Here is a 24777-nt window from a genome sequence, read left to right on the forward strand (position 1 = left end):
TTGTAAGGAGGAGAAAAATGGAGAATTAAAGTGTTTGGGGATCTTTTACATAATTGGAAATTGAGAGTTTTGATTTAAGCTGAGAATTGATCATACAGAATTTTTTTTATGGTGATTGTCATTTTCTCAGTGTTCTAGTTTTCAGGTTGTTAATGCATTTGTTACTATTTCCATACTAAAGGAGATTGATGCTATAACAGCACCTCAGCCTACAGCTCCTGTAGGAGCTTCTGCTCCACCTCCAACTCCACCTAGACCAGAGCCAAAGGAATCAGCAACATCTGCCCTTAGTTCTACCACTTCAAATGGAACAGACTCCACTCAGACAGCAGGGTGGCAATATGATACTCAGTGTTCACTTGCAGGAGGTAAGTTTGATACTTTGATTTTTTTAAAGAAGTCTGAAGTGTAATTTTCTTTTTTTTTTTTTTTTTAAATTGGAAGGATACAGAGAAGATTAGCACGGCCCCTGTGCCAGGGTGACATGTGAATTTGTGAAGCATTCCGCATTTTTTTTTTTAATTTTTTTTTCAACATTTATTTATTTTTGGGACAGAGAGAGACAGAGCATGAACGGGGGAGGGGCAGAGAGAGAGGGAGACACAGAATCGGAAACAGGTTCCAGGCTCTGAGCCATCAGCCCAGAGCCTGACGCGGGGCTCGAACTCCCGGACCGCGAGATCGTCACCTGGCTGAAGTCGGACGCTTAACCGACTGCGCCACCCAGGCGCCCCTGAAGTGTAATTTTCAAAGGTGTTCTAGGCATTGAAATTCCCAAGGATGAAAGCCCATATGCTTTAGCAGACTTTTAACCAGTTGCAATTTTATGCCAAGTGAATAATTAAAGCCATTATTTATTTTATTTACTTGCTTTTTTAATGTTAATTTTAGAGACAGAATATGAGCAGAGGAGGGGCAGAGAGAGGGAGACACAGAATCCGAAGCAGTAAGGCCATTATTTTAAAGGTTCTTTTTTGGGGGCACCTGGGTGGCTCCGTTGGTTAAGTGTCTGAGTTTGGCTCAGGTCACAATGTCATCGTTCATGGTTTTGAGCCCCGTGTTGTCAGTACAGAGCCTGCTTTGGATCCTCTATCTCCCTCACTCTGCCCCTCCCGCTCCCCTCAAAAATAAACACTTAAAAAAAACCAAAAAACTCCAGAATCCTTAAATAATTCTTTGTCTTTTTTTTTTTAATTTTTCAAAATGCTTATTTATTTTTGAGAGAGAAATAGAATGTGAGTGGGAGAGGGGCAGGGAGAGAGGGAGACACAATCTGAAGCAGGCTCCAGGCTCCCAAGTTGTCAGCACAGAGCCCGACATGGGGCTTGAACCCACGAACTGTGAGATCATGACCTGAGCTGAAGTTGGACTCTTAACCATCTGAGCCACCCAGGCACCCTTGTCAAACTTTTTTAAGTAATTTGTGCAAAAATGATTTGGGAAGGAGGAGTTAGACCTCCAGGGGACATTTGACTGTGTCCCTAGACATATTTGGTTGTTACACCAAGGGGTGGGGAACTGTTAGTGCATCTAATGGGTAGAATCCAGGATGCTAAACACTACATGGGACTACCCTCACCACAACAAAGAATTATCCAGCCCAAATGTTAACATTGCTAAAGTTGAGGAACCTTGTGTTAGATTGTTAATAGCTTTAGAGCTGAGTTGGGGTATAAAGTGAGAATTGTGGAGAAATTTATGCTTCCTTTTTTAATTTTTAAAATTTTTTATTTTAATTCCAGTATAGTTAACATGCAGTGTCATATTAGTTTCAGGTGTACAGTATAATAATTCAAGATTCTGTCCATTATTTTGTGCTCGTCAAAGTGCACTTCTTAATACCTATCATCGATTTCACCCGTTTCCCCTCCTCCCGCACCCTCTAGTAATCATCAGTTTGTTCTCTATAGTTAGTCTTTCTTCATTTGTCTCTCTCTTTCTTTGCCTTTGCTCATCTGTTTTATTTCTTAAATTCCACATGAGTGAAATATCGTATTTGTCTTTTTCTGACTGACTTTTCTTAGCATTATACTTTCTAGCTCTGTCTGCATTGTTACAAATGGCAAGCTTTCGGGGTGCCTGGGTGGCGCAATCGGTTAAGCGTCCGACTTCAGCCAGGTCACGATCTCACGGTCCGTGAGTTCGAGCCCCGCGTCAGGCTCTGGGCTGATGGCTCAGAGCCTGGAACCTGTTTCCGATTCTGTGTCTCCCTCTCTCTCTGCCCCTCCCCCGTTCATGCTCTGTCTCTGTCCCAAAAATAAATAAACGTTGAAAAAAAAAATTAAAAAAAAAACAAAAAAACAAATGGCAAGCTTTCATTCCTTTTTATGGCTGAATACTATTCCATTGTGTATATACCACTTCTTTGTTCATTTATAAATAGGTACTTGGGCTGCTTCCATAATTTGTCTATTGTAGATTATGCTACAATAAACATAGGGGTGCATATATACTTTCAAATTAGTATTTGTGTTCTTTGAATAAATGCCAAGTAATGCAATTACTAGATTGTATAGTAGGTTTTGTTTTTTTTTTTAATGTTTATTTTGTGAGAGAGGGGGTACTTGTGCATGTGCTGGTGAGCAGGGAAGGGGCAGAGACAGAAGGAGAGAGAATCCCAAAGTAGGCTCTGCACTGTGAGCACAGAGCCCAACACAGGGCTCAATCCCATGAACCCATAAGATCATGACCTGAGCCCAAACCAAGTTGGACACAACCGACCGAGCCACCCAGGCACCCTTATTTTTAATATTTTGAGGAACCTCTGTACGGTTTTCCACAATGGCTGCACTGGTTTATATTCCAGCCAACGGCGTGGGGAGGGTTCCTTTTTCTCCACATCCTCACCAACGCTGTTTCTTGTGTTTCTGATTTTAGCCATTCTGACAGGTGTGAGGTGACACCTCATTGTATTTTGACTTGCATTTCCCTGATGATGAGTGATGTTGAGCGTCTTTTTCTGTGTCTGTTGGCCATCTGGATGTCGCCTTTGGAAAAATGTCTGTTCATGTCTTGCCCATTTTTATTTGGATTATTTGTTTTTTACTTGTTGAGTTGAACAAGTTTTTTATATATTTTGGATATTCGCCCTTTATCAGTTATATCATTAATAAATATCTTACCGTATTCAGTAGGTTGTTTTTTAGTTTTGTTGATGAGAAATTTTTGGTTTTTAAAATTTGTCTTTCTTCTAGTTGGAATTGAGATGGGAGATTGGCAGGAAGTCTGGGATGAGAACACAGGATGCTATTATTATTGGAACACACAAACAAATGAAGTGACTTGGGAGTTACCCCAGTATCTTGCCACCCAGGTACAGGGATTACAACATTACCAGCCCAGGTAAGAATAGACTTACAGAAGAAATTACCTAGGAAGAAGTTAGAGTCTTTCTCTTGTTGATGATATTTGCCTTTTGTTTCTCTTACTAAGTGTATATTTATATATATATATATATTTTTTTTTTTTTTCCAGTTCTGTAACAGGTGCTGAAGCTAGTTTTGTGGTTAATACAGATGTGTATACAAAGGAGAAGAACGTTTCTGTTTCCAGTAGTAAAAGTGGACAAGTCCTAGCCAAGCGAGAAGTCAAAAAGGTAAGTTACAACATATCTCATTTGCTTGCTTGCATACTTATTTATTTCTTTATAAATGCTTATTTATTTTTGGCGGGGGGAGGGAAAGAGAGAGGAAAGAATCCCAAGCAGGCTCTTACATGGGGCTCATACCCACAGACTGCGAGATCATGATCTGAGCTGAAATCCAGAATTGGACGCTTAAACGACTTAGCCATCCAGATGCCCCTCATTTGCTTATTTTAAATCTAAAGAACTTGACTCTTGCTCTGGCACAGGTATAGAAGCTTTCTGTTAGTATTTTATAACTGGATGTGAAATAGGACAAATGTTTCTTAAAGCTTTATTTGATGTTTATGTTTAATATGTAGCCCTTATAACAGTTACCCAGTTCATTGGTTCTTCTGGAGCTTTAGGGTGCTACAGAGGCTCATTGGGTCATCATGAAAAGGATGTGGGAGCAGCCAAGCAGGCAGGCTTCAGATCTCCTTCTCTAGTTCAGAATAGTTCTATTTTGGGAACCCACATGTTTTTTTTTGTTTTAAGCCGAAATCTACTTGGACACTCAACCCACTGAGCCACCCAGGCTCCCCATATCTTGAATTTTTTATTTTTTTTAATGTTTGTTTATTTTTGAGAGAGACAGAGCCATGAGTAAGGGAGGGGCAGAGAGAGGGAGAGATAGAATCCTTAGTAGGTGGTTCTGAGCTGTCAGCTCAGAGCCTGACATGGGACTCAAACCCACGAACTGTGACATAATGACCCAAGCCAGAGTCAGACGCTTAACCAACTGAGCTACCCAGGGGCCCCATGTATCTTAAATTTTTAAATGATGGGTTTAAATAGGAGGTATATTAACATATATTTTTAGTGGGTGCCTGGCTGGCTCAGTCGGTATAGTATGCAACTCTTGGTGTCAGGGAAGGGAGTTCAGTCCCCATGTTGGTGTGGAGCCTACTTAAAAATACGTACATACATACATACATACATACATACATACATACATACATTAATTTTGGAACAATTTGGTTTTTACAACTCCAGGCAGGAGATAGACTATTTTTCTTTTGAGGTGGACTAAATATTATACCAGTGAAGGAAGTGAGCAATATAGGTATAACAACACATTTCACTTTTCTCTTTGTCACTTTCCTAACATATCTCTGAAATTATGTCATCTTACAAAAGAGGGTAGAGATTTATCCAGTTACATAACTGACAAAACTTAGATTTTATTTAATTGTTTAAATCTGCTTCTTGCTAACTTGCCTTTTGACTTGGGAGAATAGGTGGAAGGATATGTGTGAATCGCACCCAGAACTAGGTTCTAGTTCAAACACTGCTTTCCTTGTATGGAAAGATCCCAAATGTCCATCGATGGATGAATGGATAAAGAAGATGTGGTAGATATATACAATGTAGTATTACTCGGCAATCAAAAACAATGAAATCTTCCCATTTACAGCTACAGGATGGAACTAGAGGGTATTATGCTAAGCACAATCAGCCAGAGAAAGACAAATATGACTTCACTCATATGAGGAATTTAAGATACAAAACAGATGAACATAAGGGAAGGGAAGGAAAAATAATATAAAAACAGGGAGGGGGACAAAACATGTAAGACTTCTTAAAAAAAAAATTTTTTTTTTTACATTTATTTTTGAGAAGCAGAGCACAAGTGGGGGAGGGGCAGAGAGAACGAGACACAGAATCCAAAGGAGGCTCCAGGCTCTGAGCTGTCAGCACAGAGCCCAATGTGGGGCTTAAACCCACAAACCATGAGATGATGACCTGAGCCAAAGTCAAGACACTTAACTGACTGAGCCACCCAGGCACCCCAAGAGACTTCTTAAATATGGAGAACAACAGAGTTATTGGAGGGGTTGTGGGGGATGGGCTAAATGGGTAATGGGCATTAAGGAATCAACTCCTGAAATCATTGTTACACTATATGCTAACTAACTGGGATGTAAATTCAAAATAAAACAAAAAAAAACACTGCTTTCCTCAAGTAACAATGTTTGCGTTTTACACTTGTAAGGAAAATGGTGCAAATATATATACTAGTCTGTTGGCCGTTTGTGGTTTTTAAGAACATCCCATGGTTGGGGCGCCTGGGTGGCTCAGTCATTTAAACATCCAACTCTTGATTTAGGCTCAGGTCATGATCTCACGGTTCATGGGTTGGAGCCCCACATCAGGCTCTGTTCTGACAGTGAGGAGCCTGCTTGGGATTCTCTTTCCCTCTCTGTCAGCCTCTCCTCTGCTTGTACATGCATGTGCTGTCTCTCTTTCTCAAAATAAATAAAAAGAAAGGTTGATAATTAAAAAAAAAATATATATATATATTTATATTTATATATCCAGTGATTGAGGGGTGCCTGGGTGGCTCAGTCAGTTGAATGGCCAACTTTTAATTTCTGCTCAGGTCATGATCTCACACTTCGTGGGACTGTGCCCTGCGTTGTGCTTTGTGCTGCCAGTGGGGAGCGTGCTTGGGATTCTCTGTCTCCCCCTCTCTCTGCCCCTTCCCCCCTTTCAAAAATAAACAAACATTAAGAAAATAATATGCACTAAGTGGTGCAGTTGCTCTGGAAAACAGTGTGTGAAGGTTCCTCAAAAAATTAAAATAGATCTACCCTGTGACCCAGCAATAGCACTGCTAGGAATTTACCCAAGGGATACAGGAGTGCTGATGCATAGGGGCACTTGTATCCAATGTTTATAGCAGCACTTTAAACAATAGCCAAATTATGGAAAGAACCTAAATGTCCATCAACTGACAAATGGATAAAGAAGATATGGTTTATATATACAAGGGAATACTACTTGGCAATGAGAAAGAATGAAATCTGGCCATTTGTAGCAACATGGATGGAACTGGAGAGTATTATGCTAAGTGAAATAAGTCAGGCAGAGAAAGACATACCATGTGTTTTCACTCACGTGGATCCTGAGAAACAGGAGACCATGGGGGGAGGGGAAGGGGGGAAAGCTACAGAGAGGGAAGGAGGCAAACCGTAAGAGACTCTTAAATACTGAGAACAAACAGGGTTGATGGGGAGGTGGTGAGGGGAAAGTGGGTGATGGGCACTGAGGAGTACACCTGTTGGGATGAGCACTGGGTGTTGTATGGAAACCAGTTTGACAATAAATTATATAAAAAATATGCAGTGATTGAAAAACAGTCATTTTTAGCATGAACAATTGCGTGTGTTATTCAGGTAAAGTTTTTTTATTTTTTCATTTGAAAAATAAATGAGATTATTTTATTTATAGGAAGTAAATGAAGGAATTCAGGCTCTCTCAAATAGTGAGGAGGAGAAGAAAGGGGTGGCAGCATCACTGCTTGCTCCTTTGCTGCCTGAGGGAATAAAAGAGGAAGAAGAGAGATGGAGAAGAAAAGTCATTTGTAAAGAATCAGAGCCCATTTCCGAAGTGAAAGAAACCAGTACGACAGCAGAAGAAGCAGCAACAATAATAAAGCCACAGGAAATTACATTAGACAACATGGAAGATCCTTCTCAGGAGGATCTTTGCAGTGTTGTTCAATCTGGAGAAAGTGAAGAGGAAGAGGAACAAGATACCCTTGAATTGGAGCTGGTTTTGGAAAGAAAAAAAGTAAGTTTTTGTTAAGTACATTTTTTCCCCTATTACTATCACATTCTGGGGTCGTTGTGCTCTGTTTATAGCCATTACCGGGATTTTGTTTTTCTCAACCTTTTGTCTACATATGTTTAAGCTGATGCAATAAAAACCTTAACTATCGAGTTGTAGTTCTTTTGGTTCCTGATGATGCTTTTGATAGTTGACTAATAAAGACTGAAATTGCTCTGATTTAATGATAGCTAGATACAGTGAGGAATGACTATCTTTGATTTAGACTCTTAACAAATGAGCATAGTAGATTCTTAGTAATAACTTGGTTTTTAAATTAAAGTACAGGTTGACTTCCAGTGATCACCTATGGCGTTATTTAAATAGTTGAATGGGTCTTGTAAGATAATAGATTAAGAGAAACTCATAATTTCATGTGCTTTCTTTCAAAAAAGATGGTCCTCAGGAAATGTTCTTGATTGAGAAGTTGATTTTTACAATTTTCTGCCCTGATTTTTCTTTTTCTTTTTCTTTTTTTTTTAATGTTTATTTTTGAGAGAGTGTGAGTGAGCCAGGTAGAGGCAGAGAGAGAGAAGGAGAGGGAGAGAATCCCAAGCAGGCTCCATACAGTGCTCATCATGGACCCCCACACGGGTCTTGATCCCACAACCACGAGATCATGATCTGAGCCAAAACCAAGAGTCAGACACTTAACCGACCGAACCACCCAGGTGCCCCTGCCCTGATTTTTCTTGAAACAGTTTTGTCTGCTGTTTGGAGTATGAATCAAAAATGTAACAGGTGTTATAACAGCAATATCTCCTTTAAGCTTTTCCACTTTTGAAAAATTTAAAGCTATCAGGGACAAGCTACGTTAGATTCTATCTATTGTGTTCATGTACTAGAAACTTTGTCTCAGTGAATCTCTAGAACCTTTTCCCTTTCAAATTGGTATTTGTTAACTACAATCATGAATAAGTGTTTGCTGAGTAACGAGCATAATGCTTGGCGCTGATGGAAAAAATGTATTAAATACTTCTGTCCTCAAAGGATTTTAATTCTGATAATGCACAGTTACCATTCTTGGTCTCACAGATGCTTAAGTGTTGACGAACAGGTAATAGCACTCTAACTTTGTTGTCATGTTCATTGTAGGCAGAGTTACGAGCCTTGGAGGAAGGAGATGGTAGTGTGTCAGGGTCTAGTCCATGTTCTGACATCAGCCAGCCAGCGTCTCAAGATGGAATGCGTAGACTTATGTCTAAAAGGGGGAAATGGAAGATGTTTGTTCGAGCTACCAGTCCAGAATCTACCAGCCGGAGTTCTAGCAAAACTGGACGAGAGACTCCAGAAAATGGGGAAACTGGTAATTCGTGTTTTACGTTAAATTTGCAGAGTTGAAAGATACAAAGGGGAAATCCTTAGCCTTGTTTTGTTTTGTGTTTTGTTCCCTTTTCAGCAAGAAGGAGGTAGGACTTGCATCTTTTTATGGAAGTGCTGGAAAGGGAGCTTCCTTTCACTTCTTTAATTGCTCTGTGAAAAGTAGAGAAGTGAAAGGAAGCTCCCTTTCCAGGAGCTTTGGTTGGGGATTCACTACTGATTGGGGACTACCTCTCCCTCAAAAACAGAAAAGCAAGATTCACTCCCTTTTTAAAAATCTTGGTACGGTAACTGCCTTATCTGTATTTTTTTTAAACATTTTATTCATTTATTTTTGAGAGAGAGAGAGTAGGACAAGCAAGGGAGGGACAAAGAGAGGGAGACCCAGAATCTGAAGCAGGCTCCAGGCTCTGAGCTGTTAGCACAGAGCCCAACGTGGGGCTCGAACTCACGAACTGCAAGATCATGACCTGAGCTGAAGTCGGACGCTTAACCCACTGAGCCACCCAGGTGTCCACTGCCTTATCTGTATTAAGTCCATGAGCTCTCATTAGCTCACTGTTTCTGTTTGTAAGCAAGGCAGGCAAGGACTACCTCTGCCAAGCCCAGCCTCCTCTCTGCTCTGTCTCTGGTTTTTTGTTTAGATAGATTAGTCTTTTCATGAGGACCCAACTTATCTCTATTCAGGGTAATGTAGTAGAGACCCTGCTGCATCTTTCCAATCTGTTAATAGAACAAATATCTTAATCTCCATTTGACCCTGATTCTTTAGTGGAAAATTAGCAGTAAGATTTGAACATTAGACCTTAGTTTGGTGTACTTAACAAAAGATACTTTTATGGGTTATGGTCAAAATACGACAAATAAACAAAAACACAGTAATAAGTAAATGCAGACATCCTTGTTTGAGATTTTTTTTCAATCATATAGAAGAATATGAAGTGAAAATCTTAAAGTCCCCCTTCATCTTTTCCCGATTTGCATTCCTTACCTCTGAAGTCCGTTTTCTCTGTCCTTTACCTATATCTTTCTAGACCTTTTCCGCTGTATTCATTTGTGGTTGTGTGTATATGTGTAATCTGTACATGTGCATGTGTAATTTTTGCCATAGGTGAGATTAACCATGTGGATTGTTAAACATACTTAAAGTGTAAAATTACTGTTTTTAACCACCAAGTACAAAAGATATTTTTATTTAACTCTTCTTCATCAGTGGACATTTGAGTTGTGTCCATGTTTCACTTTTAAAAGTAATACTGCAGTTGTATTATTAGGTAATACCAGCAAGCCATTCAAGTGTCCATCCAGGGTAGAATGGATACATAGTAGTGTGTTCTTGCAATTGAATACTAAGCAACCGTGAAAAAAGGTCAATGGTCTACAGTTAATATGCATTAAAATGAATCTAAGAAACAATAGTGTTGAATTTAAAAAGCTACAGGAGAACACATATGTTTGTATTCTCTGTATGTAAGTTGGAAAATCGTAAAAAATATTGTGCTTAAAGATCTTTCCATGATGGAACTAGAGGAAGGCACTTAAACCACAAGGGTAGAGATCACGTCTGATGTGGATGTGATGGCAGAGGCACTGTGAACTTTAGAAGTGCCTGTGATAGTTTTCCACTAAGCTGGGTTGTGGTTTCTTGAGTGCTCATTTCATTCTTTATATTTATTATATACATACCCAGTACTTCACAATAAAAACAATGTTGTAGTAAACATCTTGGTATATATATATCTTTATGCAGATTTTAGTGTCATTATAGTATAGATTCCTAGCGATATAATATTATTAGGTACAGGGGTATATAGATCCTATCTAATTGCCCTTGGAAATAGGCAAAAGTCTTAGAGCACTAGTAGTGCTTTAAATTGTTAAAGTCTTTTACCTGCCAGCAAATGTAAGATGTCTAATATACAAATGAATTACAAACTGGTAAGTTGGGGGGAGAGATTTGGTCTCAAACAATTTTTTTTTTATTTTTACATTTATTTTTGATAGAGCACAAGTGGGGGAGGGGCAGGGAAAGAAGGAGACACAGAATAGGAAGTAGGCTCCAGGCTCTGAGCTGTCAGCACAGAGCCCGACGCGGGGCTCGAACCCACAAACTGTGAGATCATGACCTGAGCTGAAGTCAGACGCCCAACCGACTGAGCCACTCAGGCACCCCGGTTTCAATTTGAAAACGCAGAAGGAATATTAATAAGAGCAAGGCCATTATATGTAAGATTAAGTACTTAATATAAACTTTTAGGCCAATAAAAGTTATTGAAAGTGATGTTAAAAGTCATTATTCTTTACAGCAACGATTAACCAGAGTCAAGAAAAAGTATTTAAATTTAGTTATTTCTTAAATCACTTGATAGCCTCATGACAGAATGATTTATATTGTATGTGCGGACTAGTTTGATAAGCACACATCTAGGTGGTAAGCAAACATAACAGAGAGGTGGTAAGCAAACATAACAGTTCGTGTCTTTTACTCCATTTAAGTTGATGGTAAACCTGTTCTCTTTCGAAGTTTCCTAAAGAGACCTCACCAAGCAGAAGAGTAGTTTGGTCCGATACAGATTGTCTACAGGTCTTAACCAGTTTAGAAAGGAGTTTATCAGGTAGTTTAAAATTAATGCTGCTGTGATAGTGAAACCCTTTTTTTCAAAACTCATATTGTGAAGAACCTTTATGTATCCCAGGTTTGATAACCTAGCTTTTATAAGTAATTGAAGTAATGGTATCCTGGAATAGATCAGGAAAGATAAATAGATGAATGTGAAAGGGAAACTGAAGACTACAGGGTAATGTGGTAAAACAGATTGTTATTTATAGACATTTTAAGAAATGGGATTATAGAGGATAAGGTTTTTGGCTTTTTAAAGACAGGTAGATAAGTCATTACGGTTTATTTAATAAAGAAAACAGGCAAAGGAAAAAGAACTAAAAATTTTTTTCAGATATCGCTGCTATAGGAGTAAGAAAAGTTACGTGATGTACTATAATAGTATTCCTTTTGAATTAATTTTACATGTTTTCTTCTGTAGCAATTGGTGCTGACACTTCAGAAAAAATAGATGAAAATTCAGACAAAGAGATGGAAGTCGAAGAATCTCCAGAGAAGATAAAAGTACCAACAGCACCTAAAGAAGAAGAACAAGATTTGAAAGTATGTATTTAACATGGCTTGATAAATTTTTAAAAAAATATTTTTAATGTTTATTTTTGAGAGCGAGAGAGCGTCCAAGAAGAGGAGGGGTAGAGAGGGGGGACAGAGGATCTGAAGTGGGCTCTGTGCTGACAGCAGAGAGCCTGATACAGGGTTCAAACTCAAGGACCATGAGATCATGACCTGAGCCAAAGTTGGAGGCTTAACCAACTGAGCCACTCAGGCACCCTGACAAATAGATATTTTTAAAGTGTGTTTTTCTTTTGAGAATGAGTGTGTGCATGAGCAGGGGAGGGGCACAGAGGGAGAGAGAATCCCAAGCAGGCTGCACACTGGCAGGGCAGAGCCCAAGGCAGGAGTTGATCCCACAAACTGTGAGATCATGACCTGAACAGAAGTCAGGAGTTGGATGCTTAACTGATTGAATCACCCAGGCACCCGGACAGATATTTTTAAATTGGGCAACCGTTAAACTACATTCTTTGTTAGCAAGTACTGAAAGTAATCTTTGCTATCTCCAAATATAAGTCATTTATTTAGTTATGTGAAAAGGTCATATTTCAGGCTGTAACACTGAATTAGAAGACTGACTTGATGTAGAGAAATTACCTAAAAATAAATTCTAAATGCTTTAATTGGTTTCTTTTAAAAGTTACGCCTTCTGGGGCGCCTGGGGGCTCAGTCGGTTAAGCATCCGACTTCGGCTCAGGTCATGATCTCACGGTTCGTGGGTTCAAGCCCCGCATCGGGCTCTGTGCTGACAGCTCAGAGCCTGGAGCCTGTTTTGGATTCTGTGTCTCCCTCTGTCTCTGCCCCTCCCCCACTTGCACTCTGTCTCTCTCTGTATCAAAAATAAACAAACATTAAAAAAAAAATTAAAAAAAAATATAGGTTATGCCTTCAGGGGCAACTAGGTGGCTCAGTTGGGTAAGTGTTCGACTTCTGCTCAGGTCATGATCTGATGGTTTATGGGTTTCAACCCCACATCAGGTCTTCTGCTGTAAGCACAGAGGCCACTTCAGATTCTCTGTCTCCCTCTCTTTGCCCCACCCATGCGCACGTGCCCATGTTCTCTCCTTCTCTCTCTCATAAATAAATAAACATTAAAATATGAATAAATAAAATTTAAGCCTTCATTGGAAAGCAATAATAGTGTATCAGTGTAGGCTCCTGTAGTTTGGAAGTACTGAAGAGACTAAAAGTCACAAATTTAATTTCTGCGTGTACTTCTCTTTACATAAAGGCTAACTCGGTTCCAATTTTATTTCTAGCCTAACGTCAAGAGAATTGGACCATATAAATATGTGGCTATTTAAGGATGGTCTGTTGGAAAAATCACATAGTACATTCTTTTGACTCAAAAGAGTTTATCCAGTCACTGGCTAGTGTACAACCATGTGAAAGGGACTGGGAGAATTAATTTTGTTCAGTGCGTAGCTGATAAAAGCACTTAGTAATAATTAAATGATAGTTTGGACACTATTGGGAGTTACATCATTTAGCATCTATTTTCACCTGTTGAATTCTATATTGTCTCAAAGTACACATTCAGTTTCTCTAGGCTTGTCCTTATTTATCACTTGTTATGTGAAGTATTTTAACATAGAGTTTTCTACGTAACTAGAGATTTTTCTACGTAACTAGAAACTAGAGTTATTTTCATGACTGTTCAGATGCAGCTATTTAAGAAGGGCTGTTTCTAGGCAGACCCTTTTTTTAAGTATGTTTAAGAACAAAATAGTTTACATAATACAGAAAAATATTGCTGATTGAATTTTATTTTTCTCTTTCTTTCCTACATTACAGTTTCAGATTGGAGAACTGGCAAATACCCTGACAAGTAAATTTGAATTCCTAGGCATTAATAGACAGTCCATCTCCAACTTTCATGTGCTGCTCTTACAGACTGAGGTAATTTAGGCATTTATGTATAGTTGGTCTTTGAGTAAAATGCTCTACGTGTAAGGCATTTATCTTATTTTTCTAATCCTAAATTAAAATTTTTAACATTGGTGCAAATTTGAACGACTAACCCAGGAAACAAAACTGTGTATTAGCTAAAGCAAAACGTAACTATGAAGACAAATACTAAGATTTTATGTGTGGGCATACCACCTTCAGTAAGCATATATTCTATTTTATGTTTAAAAAATATTTTTTTATACAAAAATGCTGATTCAAAGGGGCACATGTGCCCCAGTGTTTATGGTAGCACTGTTAACACTAGCCAGATTATGGAAAGAGCCCAAATGTCCATTGACAGATGAATGGACAAAGAAGATATGGTATCTGTATACAATGGAATATTAGCAATCAGAAACAGTGAAATCTTGGCATTTGCAACAATGCAGATGGAACTAGAGTGTATTATGCTAAGTGAAATTAGAGAAAGACAAATATATGACTTCACGCATATGTGGAATTTAAGATACAAAGCAGGTGAACATACGGGAAGGGAAACAAAAATATAAAAATGGGGACAGGGACAAAACATAAGAGACCCTTAAATATAGAGAACAAACAGGGTTGCTGAAGGGGTTGTGGGTGGGGGGATGGGCTATAAATGGGCAAGGGGCATTAAGGAAGACATTTGTTGGGATGAGCACTGGGTGTTACATGTAAGGGATGAACCACTGGATTTTACTCCTGAAATCATTATTGCACTATATGCTAACTAACTTGGATGTAAAATAAATAAATAAATTGAATGAATGAATGCATTAAATAACACAATGAGCCTGATAACAGATTTACATCAAACTAAAAATAAAAGTTCGGAGTCCTTTTGTAACCTGAATAGTTTACAACATGGTAGAGCAGGATTCAGTAAGGAACTCCTGTAGGAAGCATATCTCCCTAAGTATTGAACCTTTGCTTTTGATTACTGAACCAAATGAACTCTCTACCAAAAACTAAAATTGCTAGGGAATTAATATAGTCCAAAGGAGAAAAACAAAACTGCTACTCATTTTCACAGATACTGGAGAGCTGGCAGTATAAAAATGTACTAAGGTCCAATCTTGTTTTTCAGAACTGTGTAGAGCAAACAATATTTTATATGAAATTAAGACAGTATTTCTGTGCGTTTTGGGTCTACTTTCCTTTTGTGAGAGTATAGCAATACAGTTGTGGACCAGAAGACCTGTCCCTTTTTATTTCTGTCTTCTCATGTAACAGTAAGCCTTTTAACTTATTTCTCTGTTTGTTGATTCTAGACTCGGATTGCAGACTGGAGGGAAGGGGCTCTTAATGGGAACTACCTTAAACGAAAACTTCAGGATGCAGCAGAACAACTAAAACAGTATGAAATAAACGCCACTCCTAAAGGCTGGTCCTGCCACTGGGACAGGTACGCACTCTTCTCCCCTTTTCACCTTTCACCTTTGACATCTCAGACATGATTTGTGATCACCACCACCTGACGACATGACAGCCTGTCCGGAGACTGAAAGCAGCTGCAGTTAGCGGTGCTGGGCAGGCAGAGCACCGCAAGCACTTACAGTTTGGGCCAGCCACACGGAGAAACAAAAAGCAATGTTTAAAGTGTTCCATGTAACGGATTTTTTCCCAAGATGGACAAAGCTGGTTTTTACTCTCCAGAGTGTTGTTGCACGGAGTAGGGCGGGCTTGGGGGTTAAGCGCATGCGAGAGCTCTGTGCGCTTTACAGGACCTCTGGAAGCAACTACTCCTGATTAACCTCGGTGAAGTTAAGGAAAGCTTCGTGCCAGAAGATGTGAATGAAGAACAAGATTACTATCTTCTGCCAGCAGGTCAGATGAAAACATTTCTTTTTATATTTGGCTTTTCTTGATTTTTTTTTTCGTTATTTGAAATCTTTGCTCTTTTATTTTTCAGCTCCCAGATCCTCTCCCTCTCTTTAGCTTTCACTGTGTTTGATATCAAGAGTATGAAATGTGAATTCCACGGTCCAAGAGGGGAAGAGTCACCTTTCGCAAACTTCGTTGTTCTCTTCTTTGGAAGGGAAATTAGTGTTCTAGGAGATTGAGTCCCTTCGTTAATGAAACTTGAAACCCTGTTAAACATTGGCAAAAAACAAAACAAAATGTGAGAGGTGTTTTCTAAGTCATCTGTTGGAGTGAGGGCTCAGGGCTGTATTCACAGAGCTGCTGGCAGTGCAAATAGCTTTGAATTATCCTTGGTTCTTCATCCTCAATTGTCAAAGCTCTTTGTTGCCTTTGTGAATAGCAGTCCATTAAGAAGAGGTTCGTCCCTGTGAGAGCAGACTGCTGTCCTGGGACAGGACCAAACGGAAGTGTCTTTGTAGGAGAATGGGTCTTAAAACGTGTGTTTTCTTTCTTGTAATTTAGGGATCATAGACGATATTTCTATGTAAACGAACAGTCGGGCGAGTCTCAGTGGGAGTTCCCAGATGGTGAGGAGGAAGAGGAAGAAAGCCAAGCACAAGAAAGTAGAGACGAGACTCTTCCTAAACAGACCTTGAAAGACAAAACTGGCACTGATTCAAATTCTACAGAATCTTCTGAGAATTCCACAGGTGGGACAATTTACCCTATACTAATTGGAGAGAAATACTTTTGGAGAAAAAAGATTTGTGTTAGTTGGTACCATAAAAGAAGAAAGTAATTCAAATCATAGCGTAAATTTCTAGCTAAAAAATAGTGGCTTAACATGAAAATGCAAGAGTTAATACTGAAGAAAACTAAGGCAGGGACTGCTTAGAAATCAGCAGACTATTAATATCAGACTTTGCTAAAAAATAAAATGATGAGCCAATATATTTTGATTTTTAAAAGATTGTCCCATAAGAGCTTCCATCTGCTTTCTAGATTGGATGCTCCCGATTCAGGAATCATTTAATGTACCCAATTAGATCTAACAACAACAGGATTGTCCTATAACCACTCTGTCATGCCACAAAGCCGTGTATCCACTAACAGGAATGTTAATGTTGAGGAACCTAGTAGCTGAATTGTCGATATCTTTGTGGAGTGATAATAGATTTGTTTTTCCTTTCTGTAGAAAACTTAATCTGTAGATAGTGCAGCCTCATTTTTCCACTCCACTATTCTTACAAGTATGGTTGTTGTAAATCAAAATACTCTGAAGAAATGGTATGAAACTAGGACCATTATTTCAGAGAAGCAAAATAATCATTGGAAATTGCCAACAATATTCTAGCATAAAACAATCAGGATGGCTCAACCCAGTAAATGTTCTCCTAGAGGTCTTTAGTTTTGTTGTATACATTAACTTATTTTTACTTATGTATTTATTTTTTGAGAGTGTGGGGGAGAGGGGCAGAGGGGAAGAGAGCATTTCAAGCAGGCTCTGTCCTGAGCAGGGGGCTCGATATGGAGCTTGATCCCATGACCATGGATCATTACCAAAATCAAGAGTTGGATACTCAACCGACTGAGCCACACAGGCACTCCTTATTTTGTTGTGTAGGTTTTTAAAAAGGCTTTCATAGCTCCTTAGTTAATAGGAGCTCCTCTAAAGAGGAGTGGCTTGATTTCCACATCTTGGAAGATGCATTTTTCCCCCTATAAATGCACCATTCTTGGAATGACAGAAATAAGTGAATAGTGAAGCCTAGTCAAGGCTATGATTTTTCATTCTAAAAAACTAGTAGCTGTTTGTTAAAATGACAGTACATGAAACAGGAGTCTGTGATTTGGCTTTTAGAGTAATAAACATTTAAAGGTAAAGGCATGGAATTTGTTGGTAACATAGGGAGTGGACAGCTGAATTCTTTTGTCCTCTGCTTACGAAAAATGATGTTTTGTATTCTGTTGCTCCCTGATCCCAATTAAAAAGTTCTAATAGTGTACCAAATGAAACTGATGATTTTTTAATTTCTAAAATTAATGATGTACCAAATGAAACTGATGATTTTTTAATTTCTAAAATAGCCTAGGGGCAGTTATCAGATCACTAAACAAAAAGCCACATTTGGCTGCAGTGATAATTTTCCATGAAGCAAAAGGGTGGTTTTATTCTACTTACTATTTCAGAAATACATTTTCTAAGTTACAGGGTGTCTTAATATTTTCACAAAGGGATTTTCTTTTGATTACTTTCCTCATTCTTTTGGTAGTAATGATAGATATGTCTAATAAGTTAGTTTTATCATGTTAACTGAAGTTAGTCCAGTGAAGGCTTGATGGTGGTTCTGGATAGGAGATTCCACTCCTGACTGCTGTCTAATGTCCCTTTCTTGTATGTTACAAAGCTGAGTATTCTAGAATTACCAACTCTTAGGTGTTCTGTGAACACCTTAGAATTACTTTCTCACATAAAGTTGGGTACTGTCTGGTTAAAGGAAGACTGAGACATTCCTATCTGAGTAAAACAATTATGCTGTAGGAAAAAGTCACTGATAAACTGTTTATATTCTTAAGCCTCTTTAATGAGAGCCATTAAAACTTGATAATCTTGATCTAAGTAAAACCCAGATCTTGTACTAAGATTTTTGGGATTTAAGAGCAATACTGATGGCTATTTAAGCCTGTCAAGAAAGTTTAGTATATTCACTTTGTCAGCCCAGTAGTGGTTAAAATCATGTTTTAAATAAGAAAAATTACTACACTGTGGGGAGCAAGGAAGTTTCAAACTTCTGTTCATTTCAGTCTTCGTTCATTGTTTGAATTTAACATCCTGTCTCTAAAGATGAGTGATATTACAAGATACCTACTGTGTCTGTCTTATTAGGCTTTGTCACTTTGGTTAAATTCAGCTGCTTTTCAAAAGTCTATGGAACTATTATTTATACAGTAACTGCTAAACTGGCCTCTTGGTTCAGAATACTAAGCAAAAATTTTCTCTTTGGAGAAATACAGGAAAACAGTAAAGGGAAGCTTGCCTAGAAATAGAAAAAAACAGGTTCTTGAAGAGCAAAATTTGTATCCCCACACTATTGTAAGCCTGTAACTTTCAAATTTATTAGCATATAATAAATGCTGTTTACCTTTATGTTTTTAATTTTAATTTTTTTTTAATTTACGTTAAGTTAGTTAGCATATAGTGCAATAATGATTTCAGGAGTGGAATCCATTGATTCGTCCCTTACATATAACATCCAGTGCTCATCCCAAAAAGTGTCTTCCTTAATGCCCCTTGCCCATTTAGCCCATCCCCACACCACAACCCCTCCAGCACTCCTCAGTTTGTTCTCTATATTTAAGGGTCTCTTATGTTTTGTTCCCCTCCCTGTTTTTATATTTTTGCTTCCCTTATGTTCATCTGCTTTGTATCTTAAATTCCACATATGTGTGAAGTCATGATATTTGTCTTTCTCTGACTAATGTCACTTAGCATAATACACTCTAGTCCCATCCTAAAAAAATTTTTTTTTAAGTTTATTCTTTTTTGAGGGAGGGGGAGACAGGGACAGAGAGAAGGGGACACAGAATCCAAAGCAGGCTCCAGGCTCTGAGCTCAGCACAGAGCCTGACATGGGGCTCCAACTCAAGAACAGGGAGATCATGACCTGCGCCAAAGTTGGCCACTTAATCAACTAAGCCACCCGGGTGCCCCCAAAATTGTGTTTTTTAATCTCTCCTTGGATTTCAGATTGAAAGTTCGCTTAAATGGCAAAATATACCAACTGAGTTATATTTAGAAATGAAGAGAAGCATCGTGTAGGAGGATATATATTAATATCCAAACTTTGTGTTTAAGCTAAAGGAAGCTATCAGTGTTAAGACACAGCTTTTATGTTTTGAGCAAACTTAGTATGGGATTCAAATATTAACTAAAAATGCTCCTTGTTTGCTGCTAAATTTATCTCCTTATTTACACAGTGTAATTAATTCTGATTATCTTTGCTGGAGGTTGTAAACCCCATTTTTAACCTTGAACCTGTATTTCCTTGAGTTGCTTTGCATAGTAGCACATTGCCATCATAAACATTTCTGTGTTGCATTATGATTTTAGACGAGAATATGTAAAATTTAGCTTATTCATTTACCTACCAAATGTAGTTGAAGGTTTAGTAGAAGGAAGTTTGATAAATTATTAATTCTCAGTACTTATTACCTTAGTTCTGATGTAATTTTGATGTTCTATTATTATGTAACATAGTAAACTGCCTGGCTATACCCAAACTTTATTCATCTAAAGCTCAGTGTATAAATTCACATTAGATATGACCAAATAAAAGAGTTTAATGAGACTTTTGAAGTCTATTAGCTGGAAAACTGCATTCTTGTTTTCTGGTGAATTTTTTCTTTCAGTGCTCCTTTCCTTTGCTAAGTAAGCAACATATCAGAATAATTACAGTAACCTTGTAAATCCTATTCTTAAAATCTTTTGTGTAATATTTTTACCTGCTCCATAAAAAGTAAAGCTATCCTTATAGCCAAATGGTTCATAACGGCTTAGGTTTTATCTTATTGAGGACAGCGTGGTATCTTCAAGCCAAGTAAATAAAGGGTTTTATCCTTGTCATAGAGACTTTTGTTTATGGTATATGGTTATACCATCACTTTTGACCATGAAATTTAACAGGTGATTGCATTTGGATCTCTATTCCATGAAAAGTGAGATTTATTTTTTGTACTATTAAAAAAATTTTTTTTTCTTAATGTTCATTTTTGAGACAGAGCATGAGCAGGGGAGGGAGGGGCAGAGAGAGAGGGAGACACAGAATCCTTAGTAAGCTCTAGGCTCTGGGCTGTCAGCGCAGAGCCTGATATGGGGCTTGAACCCACAAGCCATGAGTTCATGACCTGAGCCGAAGTGGGACACTTAACCGACTGAGCCACCCAGGTGCCCCAAACTGAGATTTATTTAACTGTGATTTCTAAATCTGTTAGATCCCTGGTATTTCACCAAGACTTCTTTGTAAAATAGCACTAGACTAGGAGTCAGACCTAGTCATTGAGAGCTGTATGATCTTGGGCAAGTCATTTCCCTCCTGGGTTTCATTACCTTTGAAATCAGAGAGTTGAACTAGATGATTTCTCATGTCTCTTCTACTCCTAAATTCTATGATTTTTAGGGAGAAAATTCCCTTCAGCATTCCTGGGATATATATCTAATAGTCCCATATATTGTGAAACTTCCCTATTGACGATAAAGAGGGATGGGGAAGGCTACAAGTAAGTATATCCTCCTATTTTCTCTAACCTTTAAAACTTTTCCCAGGAGAGAAAGGACAGTAATTAACTGGCTTTTGCAGAATTTGAGGAAAGCTGATCCTGCAGCTTTTCAGCTATAATTTCTTAACTCAGACTTCAGCAACTTCAGATCTTCTGCATCTTCAAATACCTCTTTTGTGTGTGCCTTTGTTAATCCTTTACCTTGAAGATTTGTTTTTCTAAATTTCCCTTTCTCATCACAGAAATAAAAAAAAAATACCTTCCTTGATTTGTGTTGCTGTGGTTTAGCAAATAATTCATACAAAGGCACAAAGGGATGATAGAGTTGACAAGACCACCTTGCAAATGGATTTTTAAAACTTAGTAACCCAGATTAATAAAAGGTGTTTTGAATGAGTACTTCTCTGGGTCATCCATGATCAGTTATCTACTCACTAAAAAATAAAATAACACGGAATCAGAATCACAAATGTACATTATTTACTCCCCTCTTCTTTTTTGAAATAAAGACCCAGAGCATTCCCTTCTAGTTGTGTATGTTGAAACTGTGAATGTTTGACATAAGAAACTTCAAGTTCAATGACCAAATTTCTCATTGAATTGATGTGATGTACTTTATTTATTTATCCATAAATCTGGGCCCAAAGAACAACACTAGTATATAACAGCTAGGGCAGGTGCTAACTGTGGGGTTCATAAATTTATCTTTCTATGGAAGCATTTTTGAACTGAATTGCTTAATATTTCAGTAGTTTGAGTGTAGAGAATAGATGCCTGTAGGTCCAGTTGTCTCACTAGGCAGTTGAACATTGTTGTGAATGTAAGCCATGGAGCTTTTGTCTTGCCCTTTCCCTGACTCCTATTTATTTTCATAGGTTCTCTTTGTAAAGAGTCCTTTTCTGGCCAAGTTTCTTCTTCATCACTCATGCCACTTACTCCATTCTGGACTCTCCTTCAGTCGAATGTGCCTGTGCTTCAACCTCCATTACCTTTGGAAATGCCACCACCCCCACCTCCACCCCCAGAGTCCCCTCCTCCCCCTCCCCCTCCCCCTCCTCCTGTAGAAGATGGTGAGATCCAGGAGGTAGAGATGGAGGATGAGGGAAGTGAAGAGCCTCCTGCCCCAGGAACAGAGGAGGATACTCCATTGAAACCTTCTACACAAACCACAGTTGTAACTAGCCAGGTGAGAAATGCTCTTTGGCATTCCGAAGGGTTTCTGGGGACTGGGGCATGACTGACACCATGTTTTATATTAGAAGAGGATGTTTAACTAGAGTTTTTAGCCACTGACTAGATTCTCTTCTGTTTCAGAGTTCAGTTGATTCTGCCGTCTCTAGTTCTCCCTCCACTAAAGCGATAAAAAGAAAAGCCACAGAAATTAGTAATGCAGTAGTTCAGAGATCAGCTACCATTGGTAGTTCTCCAGTCCTCTACAGCCAGTCAGCTATAGCTGCAGGTAAGCATTGTGATTGAAATCTGTTTTCCTGAACATATTACATCTTTGTTTTTGGAATTAGATGTCATAAAAGGCTTTTAGATATCATGTAAAGGCTTTTCATTTCAAGAACTCCTTATATGTTTTTCTTTCAGTTACTAAAAACTACTGTTAACAATTTGACATGTTCCATATTGTTTTCTGTGCACTTACATGACATCAGTAATTTTGATAATTTAAGTACCTTAATGCTGAAGTGCCTGGCTGGCTCAAGTCCGTAGAACATGGAACTCTTGATCATGGGGTCATGAGTTCAAGCACCACGTTGGGCTTAGAGCTTTTTTTTTTTAAAAAAAGAAAAAAGTACCATAATACTAAAGTATTCAGAAATATTTTGCTGCCAGAAAATGTGGCTGTATTTTTTGAGGAGAAGGTATATTGGCATCATTTTATAGGGGATCTAACCCCCAAATCCCTTTTCCATCTTTTCTTTGTTTTTGCTTTGTCAGAGTGTCCTTCTTAATAGTTTTATTTTATGGTTTGTATGTTAGGTCATCAAGCAGCAGGGATTGGACACCAGTCTGCAGGGATTGGACACCAGGCAATATCTGTTAGCCATCCAGCAACAGGAATGGGTCATCAAGCCAGAGGAATGACCCTACAGTCAAATTACCTAGGACTGGCAACAGCTCCTGCAATTATGAGCTATGCTGAATGTTCTGTCCCAATGGCAGTGACTCCCACATTGCAGCCAGTCCAGGCCCGAGGTGCTGTGCCTACCACTGCCATTATTGAACCACCACCTCCTCCTCCTCCGCCGCCACCACCACCACCACCGCCAGCTCCCAAAATGCCACCATCTGAGAAGACAAAAAAAGGAAAGAAAGATAAGGTACAGTAAATCTCTCCCAAGTTTTTATTTTAAAATTTTTATTATTGAAGTGATATTCATGTAAAAACCAACATTTTAAAGTATATAATTCAGTAGCATGTAGAAGTAGGAGTTCTCCAACTTTGTATGTAATTTTCAATATTGACTGTTTAGGCCCCCTTGTAAGTTGATATGAATTTATTCAGCTTTTCTATTTATGCATAAAAAGCCAGTGGAGTTTTGATAGGGATTGCATTTCATGTCTGAATTGTTTGGGTCATACTGCCATTTTAACAATATTGGATTTTTCAGTCTGTGAACACAAGATTCTTTCCATTTGTTTAGGTCTTCAGGGTTTTTTTTTTTGGCAATTTTTTGTAATTTTCAGTGTAGAAGTCTTTTACTTCCTTTCCTAAATTTACTCTTAGGTATTTTATTCTTTATTCTGTTGGATACTATCATAAGTGGTCGTTTATTTGGTTTACATTTAACATTATATAACGTCCTTTTTCATCTTTTGTAACAGTTGTTTACTTAGTCTCTTTTATATTAATGTTGTTAACCCTTGCTTTCTTTTGGTTACTATTTGCATGGAGTCTCTTTGTCCTTTTACTTTAAATCTGTGTATATCCTTAGATAGAAAATTAACGTTTTACAGACATCACTTCAATTCTGTTTTTTTGTTTATTTGTTTTGAGGGAGAGTGCGCACTTGCGGATGGGGCAGAGAGAGAGAGGGAGAGAATATCTCAAGCAGACTCCACCACTGTCAGCACACAGCCAGGCACGGGCTCAATCTACAAACTGTGAGATCATGTCCTGAGCCAAAACCAATAGTCAGACCCTTAACTGACTGAGTCACTCAGGCTCCCTATTCAGTTCTGTTTTTTTAAATCCATTCTGCCAGAATACATCTTTTAATTGGAGAGATTTATTTACATCAGTAAATTACTAATTTATTATCAGTAGTTACTGACAGGGAAGGACTTACTTTTGCCATTTTGTTACTTGTTTTCTGTATGTATTCTGAAGATTTTTTTTGTCCTCATTTCTCCTCTCACTGCCACCTTTTGTGTTTAGTTGATTTTTTTAGTGACACATTTTGATTTTCTTGTCATTTCCTTTAGCATATGTTCTATATTCATTTTCTTTTTTTTTAAGATTTTTTTAAAAAGTGTTTTTTTTTTTAATGTGTATTTATTTTTGAGAAAAAGACAAAATACGAGTGGGTTAGGGGCAGAGAGAGGGGGAGACACAGAATCCGAAGCAGGCTCCAGGCTCTGAGCTGTCAGCACAGAGCCCGACGTGGGGCTCGAACTCACGAGCTGTGAGATCATGACCTGAGCTGAAGTTGGACGCTCAACTGACTAAGCCACCTAGGCGCCCCTATATTCATCTTCTTTATGAAATCATGGGTATTATATGTAATGTGCTTAAGTTATAATCAGTTTTAAACTGATACACTCTATTGCAGACAAAAACCACTCCTATACAGCTGCATCCCACTCCATTATGTTATTGGTGTTATAAATTATATTTCTACATATTGTGTGCCCAGTAACATAGCTTTGTAATTACTTTTTATGCTTTTGTCTTTTAAATTCTGTAGAAGAATAAAAAGTAGAGTTACAAACCAAAATCACAATCCTACTGATTTTCATATTCCTG

At 38.3% G+C, this 24777-nt stretch overlaps 1 protein-coding gene and 1 non-coding gene across 3 annotated transcripts in view; both read left to right on the plus strand.

Annotated features, from left to right (window-relative positions):
- The window catches only part of FNBP4 (formin binding protein 4), a 43745-nt gene that overhangs the window by 8036 nt on the left and 10932 nt on the right, over nt 1-24777 (plus strand). For both annotated transcript variants that reach the window (XM_027072681.2, XM_027072682.2), the window contains exons 4-15: nt 182-368; nt 3195-3342; nt 3475-3595; nt 6857-7198; nt 8330-8540; nt 11596-11717; nt 13524-13628; nt 14933-15066; nt 16047-16234; nt 21677-21987; nt 22116-22260; nt 22791-23131. In XM_027072681.2, coding sequence (XP_026928482.1) covers nt 182-368; nt 3195-3342; nt 3475-3595; nt 6857-7198; nt 8330-8540; nt 11596-11717; nt 13524-13628; nt 14933-15066; nt 16047-16234; nt 21677-21987; nt 22116-22260; nt 22791-23131 — 2355 coding nt within the window. The remainder of the gene's footprint in view (nt 1-181; nt 369-3194; nt 3343-3474; nt 3596-6856; nt 7199-8329; nt 8541-11595; nt 11718-13523; nt 13629-14932; nt 15067-16046; nt 16235-21676; nt 21988-22115; nt 22261-22790; nt 23132-24777) is intronic.
- On the plus strand, nt 409-514 carry LOC113603514 (U6 spliceosomal RNA). The gene has a single exon (XR_003425114.2). It is a non-coding gene; the product is annotated as a U6 spliceosomal RNA (small nuclear RNA).

Source organism: Acinonyx jubatus, chromosome D1, assembly GCF_027475565.1.
Source record: "Acinonyx jubatus isolate Ajub_Pintada_27869175 chromosome D1, VMU_Ajub_asm_v1.0, whole genome shotgun sequence".
NCBI classification, from domain to species: domain Eukaryota; kingdom Metazoa; phylum Chordata; class Mammalia; order Carnivora; family Felidae; genus Acinonyx; species Acinonyx jubatus.